Source organism: Dipodomys spectabilis, unplaced genomic scaffold (assembly GCF_019054845.1).
Source record: "Dipodomys spectabilis isolate Male_0828 unplaced genomic scaffold, ASM1905484v1 ptg000017l, whole genome shotgun sequence".
NCBI classification, from domain to species: Eukaryota; Metazoa; Chordata; class Mammalia; order Rodentia; family Heteromyidae; genus Dipodomys; species Dipodomys spectabilis.
Genome location: NW_024870694.1, coordinates 19,269,518 through 19,288,038, shown reverse-complemented (window position 1 = coordinate 19,288,038; position 18,521 = coordinate 19,269,518). Strand labels below are relative to the sequence as shown.

General features: G+C 42.7%; 1 protein-coding gene across 1 annotated transcript in view; it reads right to left on the bottom strand.

The window, feature by feature from the left end:
- Positions 1 to 18,521, bottom strand: part of Dgkg (diacylglycerol kinase gamma) — a 206,193-nt gene that overhangs the window by 375 nt on the left and 187,297 nt on the right. Inside the window, exons 23-25 of the mRNA XM_042667936.1 lie at positions 11,809 to 11,929; positions 8,717 to 8,777; positions 49 to 144 (exon numbers count right to left, since the gene is read on the bottom strand). Coding sequence (XP_042523870.1) covers positions 49 to 144; positions 8,717 to 8,777; positions 11,809 to 11,929 — 278 coding nt within the window. The remainder of the gene's footprint in view (positions 1 to 48; positions 145 to 8,716; positions 8,778 to 11,808; positions 11,930 to 18,521) is intronic.

Here is an 18,521-nt window from a genome sequence, read left to right as displayed (position 1 = left end):
TTAGAGTTTCTTTTTTTTCTCTCTTGGTTAAGCTGGCATTTGACACACCTCTTTTGAACGGCTTTTCCTTCTCAGTGAAAAGAAGCTGCTTTTCTGGGGAGGCCCCATCATCATAGGTGCTTGGTTCTTGTGAGTAATTTTAATCTGAAAGCAAAGAAGCCAAAATGAGTTAGTGGTAATGCAAATTCCAATAGCAGAATGGAGAGTGAGTCCCAGACAAAAAAAAGAAAGCCAGCTTGGGGTTGGAAGGAGCCCCATGCAGAAAGCCAACTGTCCTTGAATGGCTTTGAAATTGGCAATTTGACCCTGACTGGGCCTAGAGTTTGGCACTGCTGGAAGCAAGGGGCGGAAACACTAGAGAGAGACAGGTGTGAGCTTCCCACGTGGTGATCACCTCGCACCTGTCTTATGTCCTTGCTATTCATAGACTATCAGAATGTCACAGCCAGAGGAGACCTGGGAACCTTCAAGTTCTGCCCCTCTGTTGGAAAGATACGAAATAGGAGCCCCAGGCTGTATAGGACTTAGATCAACCTAAATTCATACAGGGAGGGGACAAACAGCTGGAGCCAGCCTTCAGGTTCCCAGCCTCAAATCCTGCCCAGGCACGGAACAGATGTCAACCAGCTGACTTGGAGGGTTCAGTCTGACCTCCACCCAAGCAACATCCAGTGGACAGTCCCCAAGTGAGTCCTTTAGGTGTTTCCTCTTTTCTTAACCTCCCGGAAGACCCTACTGTCTTTGAAAAGCATTTAAAAAAAAAAAAAAAAAGGCTTTGCCAGGCAACTATAGCTCATGCCTATAATCCTAGCTACTCAAGAAGCTGAGATCTGTGGATCACAGTTCAAAGCCAGCCCAGGTAGTGTTTGAGATTTTTACCTCTAATTACACACACACACACACACACACACACACATACACACACACACACACACACACACACACACAGCTGGAAGTAGAGCTGGAAGTGGAGCTGTGGCTGTAGTAAACTGTTAGCCTTCTGTGAAAAAGCTGAGGGACAGTTCTCAGGCCCTGAGTTCGAGCCCTAGGACTTGAACAAAGAATAAGAAATTTTTTAAAAAGTATTTTCTTCTGTAAACTTTCAGTCAATTGTAAGTGAAAGACACCGATTCTCATTTTTGCCTTTCTTTCCAACCTTAGCCTTATGACATGGCTTCAAAATGCTTAATCCCTATTTAAATGTGCCCTGGTGACACTGCCACCTCTGTCATCTGTCATCTCCTGTAAGAGTCCATCAACAACATTTACCAAGCATAATACATGGTCAGAGTGGGCAGATGGTGTAGAAATAGGATGTACTTAGGATACAAAGACCTGGTGTGGTCTCCAAAGATTTGAATGTGGGGCCAAGCATTTCCACTCTTTTTTTTTTTTTTTGGTGCTAGTACTAGGGCTTGAACTCAGGGCCTCCAATTCTACTTGGCTTTCTCACTCAAGGGTGATGCTCTGCTACTGAGCCACAATCCAACTTTTTGATGGTTAATTAGAGATAAGATTCTCATGGATTTTTTTCTGGTTTAGAGCCAAGATCGTCAGATCTCAGATAAGCTGGGATTACAGGTACAAGCCTCCCATATACCCAGTAGGACTTCTGATCTTTTGCTGTGAAACTTTACCAAATCATTTAACCTTCAGAAGCAGTGCTTGGTGAATGGTAAAAGGAGAATATTAATGTTTGTCCTGTTTTTTTTTTTTCCCCACAAAAAATTCATATGATGGGCTATCAGTGAAAGCCCATCTTCTCTATTTGAGAAGAAAGAGGAAAATGGATGTCAAATGAAACAGAATCTCGAAACTCATAGATCTATGAGCCCGGTCTTACAGTTGTTACCATATTATTGGAAATCACAGGATGAATACAGAAAGACAGAGAATACTTGAGAGAGACAACCCATCAACAAGTTGCAGTTAGTGTGGGATAAATCACGTGGCGTTGTAAAGAAGCTGGGTAAAGGAATGAGGAGAGGCTAATGGGAGAAACTGGGAGATTTTACGATTTGAAGGAATGGAAGGAGAGTATAGACAGAGAGGAGAGGGGCACTGGCAAGAGGACCCCATATGATCAGGTTGAGTAGGGGCTAAAGGATGAGAAAGACAGGTACTGCGGGGCAGTTTGCTGGTGCAGGGCTTTAAAGGGGGGAAATGCAAGACTGGGTTCATTTGAGGTAATGAGGAACCATGAAAGGTAGCTGGAGAAGGGCGCTGGTGGCTCACGCCTGGAATCCTAGCTACTTAGCAAGCTGAGATCTGAGGATCGCAGCCCAAAGCCAAACTGAGCAGTACAGTCCATGAGAGGCTTTTTTTTTTTTTTTTCTGTTGGTTGTGGGGCTTGAACTCTGGGCGTGGGCTCTGTCCCTGAGCTCTTCAGCTCAAGGCTAGCGTTCTACCACTTGAGCCACAGAGCCACTTTGGACTTTTTCTACTTATGTGGTGCTGAAGAATCGAACCCAGGGCCTCAGGCATGCAAGGCAAGCACTCTACCACTGAGCCACCTTCTCAATCCTCCATGAGACTCTTATCCTTAATAAGTCACCAAAAAGCCAGAAGTGGAGCTATGGCTTAAGTTGTAAAGCACTAATTGAGTGAAAAAGCTAAGAGAGAACACAAAGCATTGAGTTCAAAGCTCAGTACCAGCAAACATAGACAAAAAAGATGAAGAATAACAATGAAAAAGGGAAAGGGGGCTGTGATTACCCTTCATCAAACTGGGAATTGATCCCAAATGAATCTGTACCAACAAAATGATTAAAGTCATCTTTATCTTCCACTGGTTTCCATGAATCTACCATCATTTACTGTCTCTAGTAGGAGTCTTTTAGTCTTGTCATTTCTTCCCAAAGTTCTCATTTCTCTGTCTCAAAGGTATCAAAACTGCCTGTTCTACTTCTTGTTTTCATTTTCTTATCAGGAGACATCTCTATAAAATTTTCATTAAATGTTTATGTTTTTCTTTTATTAATATGACTTGTGTCAGCTTAATTCTTGGGCCCATTCAAAAATCCTAAGAAAATAGAGGGAAAAATTTCCTCCTTTATAGGTTGATATAGAAACTAAATATATTACATGAAGAAAATGGGTTTGGAAGAAATTATTCTACAGCTGTTGTCAAGAATGAGCTGGTTTGGGGCTGGGAAGGTGGCTCAGTGGTAGGGCGCTTGCCTTGCATGCCTGAGGCCCTGGGTTCGATTCCTCAGCACCACATAAGCAAAAAGAAAAAAGCCGGAAGTGGCGCTGTGGCTCAAGTGGTAGAGCTCTAGCCTTGAGTTGAAGAGCTGAGGGACAGTGCCCAGGCCCAGAGTTCAGGCCCCACGACCGGACCCAAAAAAAAAGAAAAGAATGAGCTGGTTTGGGAATATCTGGCTAAGAGGATGAAAGTATAAGGCAGGTTCACAATTATAAGACTTTAGGAAATAGAAAGAAAATAATGGGGGCTGGGAAGGTGGCTCAGTGGTAGAGTGCTTGCCTTGCATGTATGAGGTCCTGGGCTCAATTCCTCAGCACCACATAAACAGAAAAGGCTGGAAGTGGCTCTGTAGCTCAAATGGTAGAGCACTAGCCTTGAGCTGAAGAGCTGAGGGGCAGCACCCAGGCCCAGAGTTCGGGCCCCACAACCAACAACAACAAAAAGAAAAAGAAAAAAGAAAATAATGGAACTAGAAGACATTGTGCACAACACGTATAGTCTGGTGATGGATGCTGAATATGATCCTCATATTCAGCCTGGAGATTTTGAAGGTGAGTCTGTCTTTCTGTTTTATGGTAGTAGCCAGAGGAACAAACCAAGAATTCATCAAGTAACGTTTTGTGTTGTCTTACTATAGGTATTATGTTTGCTCCACAAGTCATGGATGTGTGGCATAGCCTGGTTACTCCAACCACGCTTATTTGGGGCATGTCATTTAGTATTCACAGAAGGTAATGTAACCAATAGCAGGAGCTTAAGCCTGTAATCCTAGCTACTCAGGAGTCTGAGATTGTCCATGAGGCTCTTTTCTCCAATTAGTAAGCAAAGAGCTCAAGTGGTATAGTACTAGCTTTGAACAGAAAAAGCCAAATGAGAATGTGAGTCCCTGAGTTCAAATCCAGTACTCATACACACAGACACACGCAAAGATGATAGTGATGTGTGGCTCATTCTTTTGGTATCAGTCTTCACTGAGACCTGAGCATTCCCTGAGCCAGTACAGTGTCTGCTGGCAGAATGTGCTGGAAAGAATTTATGAACATAGCTAAGAGGAAAGAGTGTGTGCTGGCACTGGAGAGGGCTCTGTTGGGAGGCCTGCATTTCCTGTGCGTAGAGCTCCATTACTTTTGGATGACGGAGGACCCTTGTTTCTCCTTTCTCTGTCTCTAGATGAGCTAGATACTTTGTGGTTAGCGCCTCCAAGGCAAAGAAGAGATGAAACTCAAATTCCTCTGAATTTGGTTTCTCAGCAGTTTTGCTAAAAGTCTTTGATAGGGTGGGAATTTGGAACTCCTAGGCAATATGGTATTTTGGGTCATGTTTGTGGACTCTGAATACAAATAACTGAGAGAGGTATGATATCATATCCTCATTTTAAGACAAAGAAGTTTTGGTCTCTTACTCTCAAATTAGGAAAAATTTGGTCTCTTACTCTCAAACTAGTGGATGAATTAGTTAAGATTCTATTTGAGGCTGAGCTCCAGAGGCTTATGCCTGTAATCCTAGCTACTCGGGAGGCTGAGGATCAAGGTTCATCCAGCCTAGACAGATACATCTGAAAGAGTTATTTATTTATTTGTTTTTTTGGGTCCGTTCATGGGGCCTGAACTCAGGGCCTGGGCGCTGTCCCTCAGCTCTTCAGCTCAAGGCTAGCACTCTACAACTTGAGCCACAGCGCCACTTCTGGCTTTTTTCTTTTTGCTTATGTGGTGCTGAGGAATTGAACCCAGGGCCTCAGGCATGCAAGGCAATCACTCTACCACTGAGCCACCTTCCCAACCCCTGAAAGAGTTATCTTAACTAGCAAGAAGCTAGAAGTTAAACTCTAGTACAAACTCTCTCTCTCTCTCTCTCTCTCTCTCACACATACACATATACACATACACAAAGAATTGTTAGGATAAAACACAATGAAATTGTTAGGCTGTGGTATCTCTTTCTATTTTTTAAAATGGTAGCTTTTTGACTTTGTCTCTTCTATGGGATAGTTTACCTAAACATTTATTTCCTGATAATATGCAATAATCCAGCAGTTAAGATCATCTGTTTTGAGCTCATTTTGTATGTCATTTCTTTGAAAGCATTTTCCATCTCATTAATGGTAATCAAGATTTTCCTTCATTTTCTTAAGATGTTCAAGCTTATTAAAGATGATTATACATGTTATCTTATAATTAAATAAAGACATTGTCACATCTATATTTAGATTTTATGTTACGTTTATTGTGTTTTTCCATTTTAATACCCTTGATATCTGTTTTTCTCTTCTAAGAATTAGATTTTCAGTAACTCAAGCCTATAATCCTAGCTACCAGGAATGTGGAGATTGAGAATCATGGTTTGAGGTCAGCCAGGTCATAAAAGTTCATGACTCTTCATCTTAATCAATGGCTAGATGCAGTGATATATGTCTGTCTTCCCAAACTTGGGGGAAGTATGATGTCTGAGAATGGAAGTGCGTACCTGACATCCCAGTGACAAAGGGAGGCACTCATAGGAAGATTCCAGTCCAGGCTAGTTCTATCTTGAAAATAACCAACACCAAAAGAGACTGGTAGAAGGATAAAGAGCCTGTTTACCAAGTCCTGAGTTCACACTCTAGTTTGAACTAAAAGTTCCCCCTCAACATTAGATTTTCCAACAAAATTACATTTCATTTGCTTATTTATTTAATCTTTGTCTAATAATTTCTGGTTTTATTGCTTTTGGACAAAGAGTATGACCTTTATGATTTCTGCTTCTGGATTTCACAAGGAGCTTCTTTATTTTAAACTAGTTGATGACCTATTTTAATCAATCCTCAATGAATTCTTGAAAAAATTATGATACAGCAGATTGTCAGACAGGAAGGGAGGTTTCACCAGAAAACAACACCTGTCAGGACCTTGATCTTGGGTTCTAGCTTCCACAAAAATGAGAAAATACATTTCTATTGTTTAAAGCACCTGTTTGTGGTATTCTGTTATGGTAGTCCAAGCAGACGAATCTACCTCTACACATGGATTTGTGTACTTCACACCATAAAACCCTTGGATCACATTTTAACAAATATATTGCAAGAGAGTAGAGTGAGGATGAAGGAAGTGTTTGACTATTTTGAAAACCAGTACTTGGAATTAAGTAAATAAGTATTTAAAAACCTTGTCTTTGGATATTGCTGAACTAGGTGGGAAAGAGTTGAATTTCTCCCTGCTCCAAATCTTTTGAATACAGGAGGAGAAACTCAGAGTTTTCAACTCAACTCCATCAATGATAAGTACTAGGAATTCTCTCTATCTTCCTATATTCTAGCAAAGTGGAATTCTATTGCCAGGTTTTGGTGTTGGTACCAGGATTTAAACTCAGGACCTCAAATTTCAGCTTGGCTTTTCCCCTCAATGCTGGCACTCTACTACTAGAGCCACACCTCTAGTTCTGTCTTTATGATAGTTAATTGGAGATAAGAGTCTCTCAGATTTGTCTGCCTGAGCTAACTTCCAATTATGACCTCAGCCTCCCGAGCAACTATTATTATAACAGTGAGCCACCAGAGCCCATCTCTATTACTAGTTTTTGTTTTCTTCTTTCTTCTTCTTCTTCTTCTTCTTCTTCTTCTTCTTCTTCTTCTTCTTCTTCTTCTTCTTCTTCTTCTTCTTCTTCTTCTTCTTCTTCTTCTTCTTCTTCTTCTTCTTCTTCTTCTTCTTCTTCTTCTTCTTCTTCTTCTTCTTCTTCTTCTTCTTCTTCTTCTTCTTCTTCCTTCTTCTTCTTCTTTCTTCTTCTTCCTCTTCCTCCTCCTCCTCCTTCTTCCTCTCTTTTGTGTGTGCCAGTACTGAGGTTTAAACTCAGGACCTGGGTACTGTCTCTTAGCTTTTTCACTCAAGGCTGGCACTCTACCACTTGAGCCACAGCTCTACTTCAGGCTTTTAAAGAGTCTCACAGACTTTTCCTGTCTGGACTGGTTTCAAACTGAAATCCTCAGATCTTAGCAGCTAGGATTACAGGTATGAGTCACCAGGGTCCAGCATACCTTTTTCTTTTCTTTCTTTTTTTTTTTTTTTTTGGTCAGTTGTGGGACTTGAACCTGGGCTTGGGCGCTGTCCCTGCACTCTTCAGCTCAAGGTGAGAGTTCTACCACTTAAGCCACAGAGACACTTCTGGTTTTCTAGTGGCTTTTATTGGAGATAAGAGTCTCACAGACTTTCCTGCCTGGGCTAGCTTTGAACTACAATCCTCAGATCTCAGCCTCCTGAGTAGCTAGGATTACAGGCGTGAGCACCAGCGCCCGGCTAGCATACCTTTTTCTTAAAGTTCATAAAACAGATCAGAATTTGAAAAGAAATTTCCATTTTGACCATTAGAGCAGATGCTATTTCTCCTCAGTAGGCTCATTTGAAGCAAGCTTCTCTCTATTGAAAGACAACTTGATGTGTTCTGAAAGGCTTCCAAGAACAGATTATCAAGATGTCTAAACAGGAAGGAAGCTCTGAAACACAACTTTTGACTCTCATGAACTTTGCATATTTTTGATAACATGAAAGTAATGTTATATATATATATATATATATATATATATATATATATATATATGTATAAAATATCCTAATAGAGGCCCTGAACCAGGCAGTGTCTGTCTTCTCTTTGTCAAAGGGTCCTAGTTAGGTTTCTTTTCTTTTTTCTTTTTCTTTCTTTCCTTCCCTTCTCTCCTCTTCTTCTTCCCTGCTTCCCTTCCTCTTTCTTTCCTTCTTTTCTTTCTTTCCTTCTTTCTTTCTTCCTTTGCTTTCCTTTCCTTTTCTCCTTTCTTTTTTTCTTTCCAGGTTTCACTAGCGAGCTTGGGCTACCTTCAAACTTACCCTGTAATCCATGCTAGTCTTAAACTTATGATTCTCCTGTGTTAGCTTCCCAATCATTGGGACTGCAGGAATAGCCACCAATATTTAGCTGTTCCTGGCTGTTTTTCTAATTAAGAAAGAAGGAGGCCTGTCTCCTTCATTAGTCCTAAGTGGAACTAACGTGGGTTTGGCAAGTCAGGGAAGGGAAAAGTTCCCTTTTTTTAAATTTATTTTCAGCCCCTTATGTTTTAGTCCATGAATTATTCTGCAACAATTACACCATGGGCACCGTGCTGGGTGCTGGGTGATAATGCTGTAGACAACACTGTGGTGATCCTTTCAGTATTTTCAGGTAGGTCCTCATATCTGTTAGTGCCCCCCATGGGGATGCTTGTCAGTACACTCTGGGTGGAAGTTCTAGGGGGAGAGTGAAGATTTAGCTTCCATATTAGAAGCATTTGCTAATCAGTGGACTTGCTCACCAACAGAACAGTCTTCTTTTGGATGGAGTATGGTCCCTGCCTGCTGGAATAGTTCAAGCTGAGGCTGTCAAGGAACCATGGATGAAGTTTCTGAATGAAGTGGAAGAGGAGGCTGTGCTAGATGATCTTCTAAGGTACCTGCAATTCTAATCAAGCTAGTGCCTGGAAAGGGTAAAAAAATTAAGCTTCCCATCCCCAAACCCAAACTTGGTGTAACTCACCATGCAACGTGGCTGCATCCAAGGTTCCCCATCCACTTGCATCGGCAGCAGCTTGTTCGTCCTGGAACCATCCCAAAGCGAGAGGACACAGTAAGCTTTGATTGTCCTTTTTACCAAAGATACGAAAGTCGGGGAGTCCTTGCCTGCTCACCTAGGAGGGGTTCCCTAGGACTCTCCTGAGGAATTTGCTAAGAATTGAACACTGAACCCACCTCAGGGACTGGATTTGGCATATCTGAAGCCAGGCCCCGTACTTTAATAAACACGACAAGGTGATTCTGTGGCCTTGGGTCCTCAGCCCTCACTCAGAAACACTGCTGGGGGTAGAGCTTTTGTGGGCAAAAGCCACCCAGTCTGGGAAACAGTGGCCAGCAAGCATGGCAACATGGGAACTGAGCAGACCCTCCTCAGTCCAGTGGGCAGCAGTCTGTGCCCAAAGCTCTTCTCTGGAGTACGAAAGGCCTACTCTTTCTGTTGAGTGAGCCATTGCATCATACCAATGAAGTCATGTCTCCAAGCTGTCCAGATTTTACAGCTCAGGTCTGAGTGAAGCGTACCTTGCACTCAGTCCTGAGCAACAGAACACTCAGAAGCACCCATGATATACACCTGGTTTTGCCGGGAAAGGGGACATCTGGGAGTAGTGTCCCCCAAAGTAGGAGAGGGAGAAGAAAGTGTTACTCTTGCTTGAGACAAAGCTTCTCTGGTATATGGATTCTTGGAAGGAGAGCGACAAGGACTCCCTTCGGTAGACATCTTTGCCTTGAGAGAAAAGGCAGCCCTTTGGGGCTGAGGTGGACGGAATGGGGAGAAGTCACTGCCCACTGGCCAGGAAGCTCTCCCCTGAGTTTGGCATCTGCCTTGTTTTTGATATTACAAAATGAGAGGGGAAAGTTGTGTTTTGATGTGATGATTCTTTGACATAGCCTGAGGATAGTTAATAACAAAAACAATAAATCTAATAATAAAAAAAATGAAGAATCAGAGGAAAGAGAGGCATTTTAGTGTCAAGGGAAATGCCTGGGAGGATGAGACATCTGGCTCACCCCTCTGTTTCTGTCCGGAAGTAGAGCTACCAAATAGAAGAAAAGGTATTTTCCTTTATGCGTAGCCTTTTCAGAGTCCTTAGGGATCAGGACACCATGTCTTCTATGGCCCCACATAAGTATGGCCTCCATGTGCTCACACTCAGGCCCCACTCAGTATGGAGGCCTGGAGAGTGGGGAGAGTAATCCTGGAGAGATTCATCAGGAAAGCAGGTACCTCATTGGAACAACAGTTCAGAGAGGAAGGAGAGCTCAGTTTTGGGGAATAGAAAAGACAAAGAAGACAATCAGGGACCAAAGACAGAGCATAATGGAACAGACACTCAGTCCTAAGAGACCTGGGTGGGGTGGGGTGGGGAATCATCTCTGCGGGCTTTTCTGAGGGAAGAAAGTTGGATCAGCAAAGTTTCCTCAAATGTGTTCTTTTTCTTCTTGTCAGTCCTGTGGCTTGAACTCAGAACCTAGACACTGCTCCTAAGGTTCTGTGCTCAAGGTTAGCACTCTACCACTTTTTTGTTGTTGTTGGTTATGAAGCTTGAACTCCAGGCCTGGGTGTTACTCCTGAGCTCTTTTTTGCTCAAGGCTAGTGCTCTACCACTTTGAGCCACAGCACCCACTTCTGGTTTTCTGGTGGTTATTGGAGATAAGAATCTCATGGACATTTCTTCCTGGGTTGGATTTGAACTGGGATCTTCAGATCTCAGTCTCCTGAGTTGGTAGGATTACAGGCATGAGCCACCAGAGCCTGGCTCAAATATGCTTTTTTTTTTTTATCAGTCCTGGGGCTTGAACTCTGGGCTTGGGCACTGTCTCTCAGCTCTTCAGCCCAAGGCAAGTGCTCTACCACTTGAGCCACAGCACCACTTCCGGTTTTCTAGTTGTTTATTGGAGATAAAAATCTCACGGACTTTGCTGCCCAGATTGGCTTTGAACCATGATCCTCAGATCTCAGCCTCCTGAGTAGCTAGGATTACAAGCGAGAGCCACCTGTGCCAACATTCAAATGTGCTCTTGATGACACTTGCTTAGGGGTTCTGGGAGAATAGGACTCTGTGGATAATGCCTTTGGAAAACCTATACACTGAGACCCAGAGCCCCAAGTCATATGAATAGATCTTATCTATACTAAGTGAACTGAAAAAGTAAAAAACAAAGACTTCTGAATTAAGTTAATCAATGGGAATCCAAATAAAAAAAACAGAAGCAACTGAAATGAGAGGCACCTTTCTACTAGAGCCTGTATTTTCTAGACTTTCAGTTGCTGGCTGGGTGGTTTATATCCTGAAATGTTGTCATCTTCTTGGTCCATGGCAATAGCTTTGCTAATGTTGATGGTTTAAAATATTATAGAATATAGGCAATAGTATTTCCAAGGCTATTATATAAGACAGCAGAGCAGAGAACCTATTTTTTTAAATTTTTATTTATTTATTTATTTTGCCAGAGTGTACCTCTTGGCATACATATAACATTTGTGAAGATAAAAAGGCGAGGTACTGGACCTCTTGTTCTCTGGACGTCATAATCTTGTTTAGAGAATTTCACCAGATTATTATTATTATTATTATCATTATTATTTATGTATTGATTGTGGGGCTCGAACTCTGGGCCTGGGTGCTTTCCCTCAGCTCTTAAGCTCAAGGCTAGCACTCTACCACTTGAGCCCTTGAGCTACAGCGCCACTTCCGGTTTTTTGGTAGTTTATTGGAGATAAGAGTCTCATGGATTTTCCTGCCCCGGCTGGCTTTGAACCATGATCATCAGATCTCAGCCTCCTGAGTAGCTAGGATTACAAGTGGGAGCCACCCGCACTGGGCTTCACCAGGTTATTTTAAGAACACAATGAACTGGCAGTCTGCACCTTGTACTTGGTTCCTTGAGTGATTATATCATAGTCTGTCTGGAAGAGCGTCTACAAGGATGTTCTTTATGAACATTATCTAACTTCTGTCCCCTACTTTCCCTACGCTGAACTCCCAAGATGGCTTCCTAGTTGATTCACCGGGTGGGGAAACTCAGCGGCTGCTGGGTGATGTGTAGGCATACCTGATGGTGACAGAAGAACACTGGGCCAACCTCCTTCCCGCACTCTTCAGGCCTGTGTAGATCTGCCCCATCTCCATTGCCCCCTCGAGTCCCACCACTTCAAGGAGCTGATCACTGAGATCTGCAGAGGAAGACAGTGTAAGAAGCAGATGTTACTCAGGCTGCTTCTCGCCAAAAGGTCTGGCCCCTACATGGCCAACCAGGTCTGTCAGCATCTCTGCATTCCCCACCAGACAGACATTTTTTTTTTCTTTCGGTCCTGCGGCTTGAACTCTGGGCCTGGGCGCTGTCCCTCAGCTCTTCACTTCAAGGCTAGCGCTCTACCACTTGAGCCACAGTGCCACTTCCGGTTTTCTGGTGGTTTATTGGAGATAAGAATCTTATGGTCTTTCCTGCCCGGGCTGTCTTTGAACCATAATCCTCAGATCTCAGCCTCTGGAGTAGCTGGGATTACAAGCATGAGCTATCACACCTAGCTTCCAAATGGCCTTTTCAAACTCACTCTGAGTAGAGAATTCCCCCAAATGTCAGTAAATGTACCTTTTAATGAATAGCAGCTTAATTGTAGTGAAAAATCCAGTAGAATCAGATCATTAATATACATCCAATGAATAGGTTGACCTATCAAGAAACCTCATAATAGACAATGGCATTAATCCAAACCATTGGGACTAGAATAGAAATGTTAAGGAAGGCCATGATGTATACTTCTCTCAATGTCTGAACAATATGTTGTTTCCACTGATGCTTAATTAACCTCGAGTTTGGCCTGTGGTAAGCCACTGCTGAGCCATCCTCCTTGGACATCCTTGGAAAGTCAGTGACCTCTGCCAGGGAAAAGACTATTTCATCTACACCAGAATATTATGGGCTCACATGAGAAAAGGAGGGAAAGAAAGTATGAATCCTGGCCTCACAGCTACTCAGGATCAACAGCCACCCATGGTGGCTGTTGCTTCTGATTCAGAACCTGGAAGAGGTCCATTTTGCCCATTGCTGATGCTTTGATTTTTGCCTCCCAATTTCCCTTGTGAAAGCAAAGGCAGGATTAATGTTTGATGTTGAGCCTGAGACTTACTTTACAATGAAACTTTTATGTATTTCAAACAGAAGCAAAATAAAAAGGCAGGGTTTTAAAAAGCTTCAATTCCTTGGCCTTACCAGGACAAGAGTACCTTTCTTCACAGGTTACGACTAGTCACTAGTATCCTATTAATAGCTACCAACTAGAAAACTGTGTCCATGTTAATGCTTGTCTAGTTAGCAGATGGCTTGTATACTCTAAAAAGCCTCCCAAGTACAGTGTAACAGTGTTTGTTAAGATTGATGAGGAAGTATTTAGATTTTTCTTTTTCTTTTTTTTTTGGTTAGTTGCAGGGCTTGAACTCTGGGCTTGGGCACTGTCCCTGAGCTCTTCAGCTCAAGGCAAGTGCTCTACTGCTTGAGCCACAGCGCCACTTCCAGTTTTCAAGTAGTTTATTGGAGATAAGAGTCTCACGGACTTTCCTGCTCAGGCTGTCTTTGAACTACAAATCTCAGATCTCAGCCTCCTGAGTAGGTAGGATTACAGGCGTGAGCCACCAGCACTTGGGTAGATTTTTCTTACTCTTTTGTTTAGAAGACCCCATATTGCTTAAAAACTTGTTACTCGATGGATGTTATTTATTTCTCTTTTCTTTTTGCCAGTCCTGGGGCTTGAACTCAGGACCTGGCCACTGTCCCTGAGCTCCTTTTGGGGGGTCCGGTCGTGGGGCCTGAACTCTGGGCCTGGGTGCTGTCCCTCAGCTCTTCAGCTCAAGGCTAGCGCTCTACCACTTGAGCCACAACACCACTTCCGGCCTTTTTTTTTTTTTTTTGCTTATGTGGTGCTGAGGAATCGAACCCAGGGCTTCATGCATGCAAGACAAGCACTCTACCACTGAGCCACTTTCCCAGCCCCCCTGAGCTTCTTTTGTTCAAGACTAGCACTTTACCACTTGAGCCACAGCACCACTTCTGGCTTATTCTGTTTATGTGGTACTGAGGAATCCAACCCAGGGCTTCATGCATGCTAGCAAACACTCTACCACTAAGCCACATTCCCAGCCCTTGAGGGATGTTATTTCTAATAAATAGTTAAAGCATTGGACTGGTCATAAGTATCAACATCATACAGTCTAAACTCTTGGTAATCACTGATGGACATTTACCTCCAACAGACAATGGTAGTCTTCCTGGGACAGGGTTGAGTTTCTCCCCTCTACATCCACTCTTCTCTGTCTCAAGTATTGTTTTCTGCACATCTGCGAAAAGGTACTGTCTCCTTAAACTCTACATCTTATTTGGACTCTGGACAAGAAGCCATAAAAGGGTAATGTTTGTTTAGTAGAATGCTCCAGGCTCTCTGAAGGGAGTTTGGAGCTAATAAACAAGGAATGTTTAAACCTCTAGTCACTTAATTAGTTCCTTTCTTACCAAAGGGGCTAAATAACCAGTCTTAGCTTATTGTGCTACGCTAATGGTGTCTATGAAAACAACAAGGAGTATAGATATAGGTGGGGGTGAAAAGAGAAAAGAAAGGAGGAGGAGGAAGAGGTGCAGTGTGGGGGGAGAAGGAGGAGGAGGAGAAGGAAGAGGAAGGAGGAGGGAAAGAAAGGAGGAAGGGGGAGAGAGAGGAGAGGAGAGAAAGGAGTGACTCTAAGCGGTGTGGAGGGGGGAGTTTATTTGGGGCAGGAGAGAGGAAGAGAGAAGAAAGGCAGAACTTTTTAGAAGTTTCTCTGCAAACATTTTATAAGACAGATGCCTCATAAAATGTTGCTCTTTGTACCAACCTTTGCTATCTGACTGTGCTGCACTATTTCAATGTTTTCCCTCCTTGAAACATTCCCTGGTAACAAAATGTTCTAAGAAGCAGAGAACTTAATAGACTCAAGTGTTTCAGCTTTACAATGTATTGGTCTCTTAACAAATTTTCTCGTTGAATGGCTTTAAAGTTGTTATCACTTCCCACACATTACCTTGCTTCCTGGCTCCAGAAGAGAAATAATGAAGGCTGATCTCATCAGCACAAGTGGGTGGGTGGGGGCAGGGGCTTACATTGTGGGACTGAGAAGATATAAGTAGGGGAAGGGGCAAGGATCCTGTTAGCCTTTTACCATTCTGCCTTTGAATTTGTTCTTTCTATCTTCCCTGGCCTAGAGAGGCAAGACCAGTGGAAGCTCTCGCTGCTCCTTTTACCATAACCTAGCCAATCTTCCTTTTAACTACCAACAATACCTACTGAGAAATTGGTAAAGAAACCCATTTAATGCTGGTTAGTTTACATCAAGTATGAATGATACTTAAAAACAGTGTGTGTGTGTGTGTGTGTGTGTGTGTGTGTGTGTGTGCCAGTACTGGCATTTGAACGCATTTGAACTCAGGGCCTAAGCCCTTAGCTTTTGCTCAAGGTTGTCATCACTCCACCACTTGAGTCACAGCTCCACTTGCAGATTTTTGCTAGTTAATTAAGAGTCTCAGAGACCCTCCTGCCTGGGTTGGATTTAAACCTTCATCCTCAAATCTCAGCCTCCTGAGTAGCTAAGATTACAGGCGTGAACCATGATTGCCTGGCTAAAATGATCTATTCTTATGGGACTTGTAGCAGAAAGAGAAACAGAATTAGGTATAGAAAATGCTAAATCGAGCCATGGGATCAAGGAAGCTTGAGTTATGACTCTGATTGGGCAAGGTAGAGAAATAGGCACCACAGATACTCAAGCAAGGGAGTTAAGGATGAATGTCATGGCAGTTTTCTGGGTTAAAAAGAGGAAAGGAAGGAGGAGAGGACCCAGGCATAGGGATGGTCTTGTATGGGGTGCTCAGGCACAGGATGGAAAAACAAAACAAACAACCAGGTGCACATGTCTATAATCTTAGACATTCAGGAGGCTAAAATCTAAGCATTGTAGTTCAAAGCCAGCACAGGCAGGAAGGTCCGTGAGACTTCATCTCTAATTAACCAGCAAAAAGCCAGAGTGGAGCTGAAGCTCAGTGGTAGAATGTTGGCCTTGAGCAAAAAAAAGCTCAGGGACAGAGCCCAGGCCCTCAGGACTTGCCCTAGGACAGCACACACACACACACACACACACACACACACACACACACACACACACACACACACACACACACACACACACACACACACCATCATCATCATCACCACCACCACCACCAAAATAATAAGCTTACCTGGCAATTTCATTGGGAAATAACAAAAATATTTTCCCCTAAGGAGAATTACTGTTCAGAGACTCCTTTTGGCTAGAGCTAAAGAAAGAGAGCAGTCAGGCATAAGATTGTGTGTCCAGAGGAAGGCCATTGAACACTTCTCCTGTTATTCCATGGTGACAAGGCTTTGTGTAGTCTTTGTAGTTAGCAAACTTAATAGATGCTCTCCAGGAAAGAACAGATAAAGCATGAGGAATTAGAAAAAGGAGAACATGGAAGGAAAGGTGGAATGGTTAGGCCAATGTTATCCATTCCCTTTGGTTCAGCCTCCAGGATTCAACTTTATCAATGTAAATATGATCATATCACCCCATTCTCCAAATCCTAAGTGATACCAAGTGACACCAAATGCTGGCCAAGAAAAGCTGCATGCATGTTCTTTACACTGACGATGTAAAGCAGGAGATAAGTTTCTTTTTCTGGAAAGAATCTGGTCAACAGTAATGAATCTGAAATATTCCTACAATTTTTTTTTTTTTGGTTGTAGGGCTTGAACTCTGGGCCTGGATGCTGTCTCTCAGCTGTCCAGCTCAAGGCTAGTGCTCTACCACTTGAGCCACAGCGCCATTTCCAGTTTTCTGGTGGTTTATTGGAGATAAGAGTCTCACAAACTTTCGTGCCTGGGCTGGCTTTGAACTGTGATCCTCTCAGATCTCAGCCCCCTGAGTAGCTAGGATTACAGGTGTAAGCCACCAGCTTCCGGCAATATTTTTACTATTTGACCCATCATTTTTTTGTGTGTGTGCCAGTCCTGGGGTTTAAACTAAAGGCCCATGCACTGTCCCTTACCTATTTTTCCCCCCCTCAAAGCTGGTACTTTACTACTTGAACCACACCTCTACTTCTGTTTTTTTTTTTTTGTTGGATAGTCATGGATTTTCCTGCCCAGAATCGCTTTGAACTGGAGATTCTCTATCTCTGCCTCCTGGGTGGCTAGGATTAGAGGTGTGAGCCACCTGCATCTGGATGAGTCATTACTTGCTTTCTTAGGATTACTATGAGAAATAATTGTTCAGAGCCATACAAATATATGCATTATGACATTATGTCTAATAATGAACCTCTCACTTCCATTTGTATGGGGAAGTTCAAATAAATGGTATTGTATACATATGATGGAGTATTATTTTTTTGCTATCATTATGTTTACAGAGCTTCACTAACACTAAATATATTCATGTCATAATGTTAAGTGCGAATGCTTACTTATATAGTATGCTTTCATCTAGCTAAGAATATGCCTGGAGGAAAAGAACAAATCTCAGCCAAATCCTAATAGCAGTGAGTTCTGGGTAATTAAGTTAAAGGTAATTGTTATTTTCTTCATTATGCTTTTCTAGGTGGTCCAGCTTTCTTTAAATATGCATTAATGTTATAACTTGATCATTTACAAAAACACCCAATTGCTCTTCATAGCAATAAAGGTCAAGAGTCATCAACTTTAAGAAGCTTCTGTGCCTCTAGTTTGATTTAGCTACATGGATTCCTCTCAGTAGGTTTCTCAAAGAGAGAGCAAGGAGATTGAAACTATTGGTTGTGGGTGGGAGATGGTTGCAAGGATTGGATCTCAGGGGCTGGGATACAAAGGGGAAAGAGGTGAAAGTCTGGATGATCAAAATGCAAGTAAGAGACTTGAGGAATTCTAGAATGGAAGTTCTGAGAGAAGTAAGGATGAGGTGCCAGGAGCAGGGCTCAGCAATGACAGATTCCTATGGTCCTCATAGTGATTAGCTGAGGTGGATGGTACTGAGGAAGGCAGTAACAGAGGTCTGAGGGTAAACTAGTGCTTCCAAAACTTTGCCATGTGTTAGAGGAACCTGGCTGGCTCTCTACCACTTGAGCCACAACTCTATATCTGGATTTTTGGTGGTTTGGAAACAAGAATCTCATGGATTTTTTTTAACCTGGCCCGTTTCAAATAGAGATCTTAAGATCTCATCCTCTTGAGTAGCTAGGTGTGAGCCACCAAAGCCCAGCTTATTTGGGAGCTTTTAAAGGCAATAATGCCCAGGTTGTACCCTATGGCAGGTGAAGTAACTAGCCATCATCAAATTTATTTTAAGGATTCCTTGGGTGATTTCAAATTGCGCCATGGTTAGGAACCATTGGGCTAAATTATTGGCTACCTTCAGTCAGTGGTTCTCAGAACTTGATCTTGGACCACCAGCTTCAACATCACCAGGGAACTTGTTAGAAATGCAAATTATTGGGCCTCATCCCAGACCTGCTGAATCAGTACCTCTAGGGGCTGAGCCCAGAAGACTGTGTTCTAACAAGCCCTTTGGAAGGTTCTAACACACTTCCAAGTTTGAGAACTTTAGCCTGAGGCCAGAAAGCTGCTGGTGATATATGCAGGAGTTGGGGTGGAAAAAAAAAAAAAAAAAGCAAGTTACTTCCTGACTGCTTTGAATTAGAGCTTTCTCAATGGAAAATTAAGAATCTTAATATTGAATCTTATAACCACT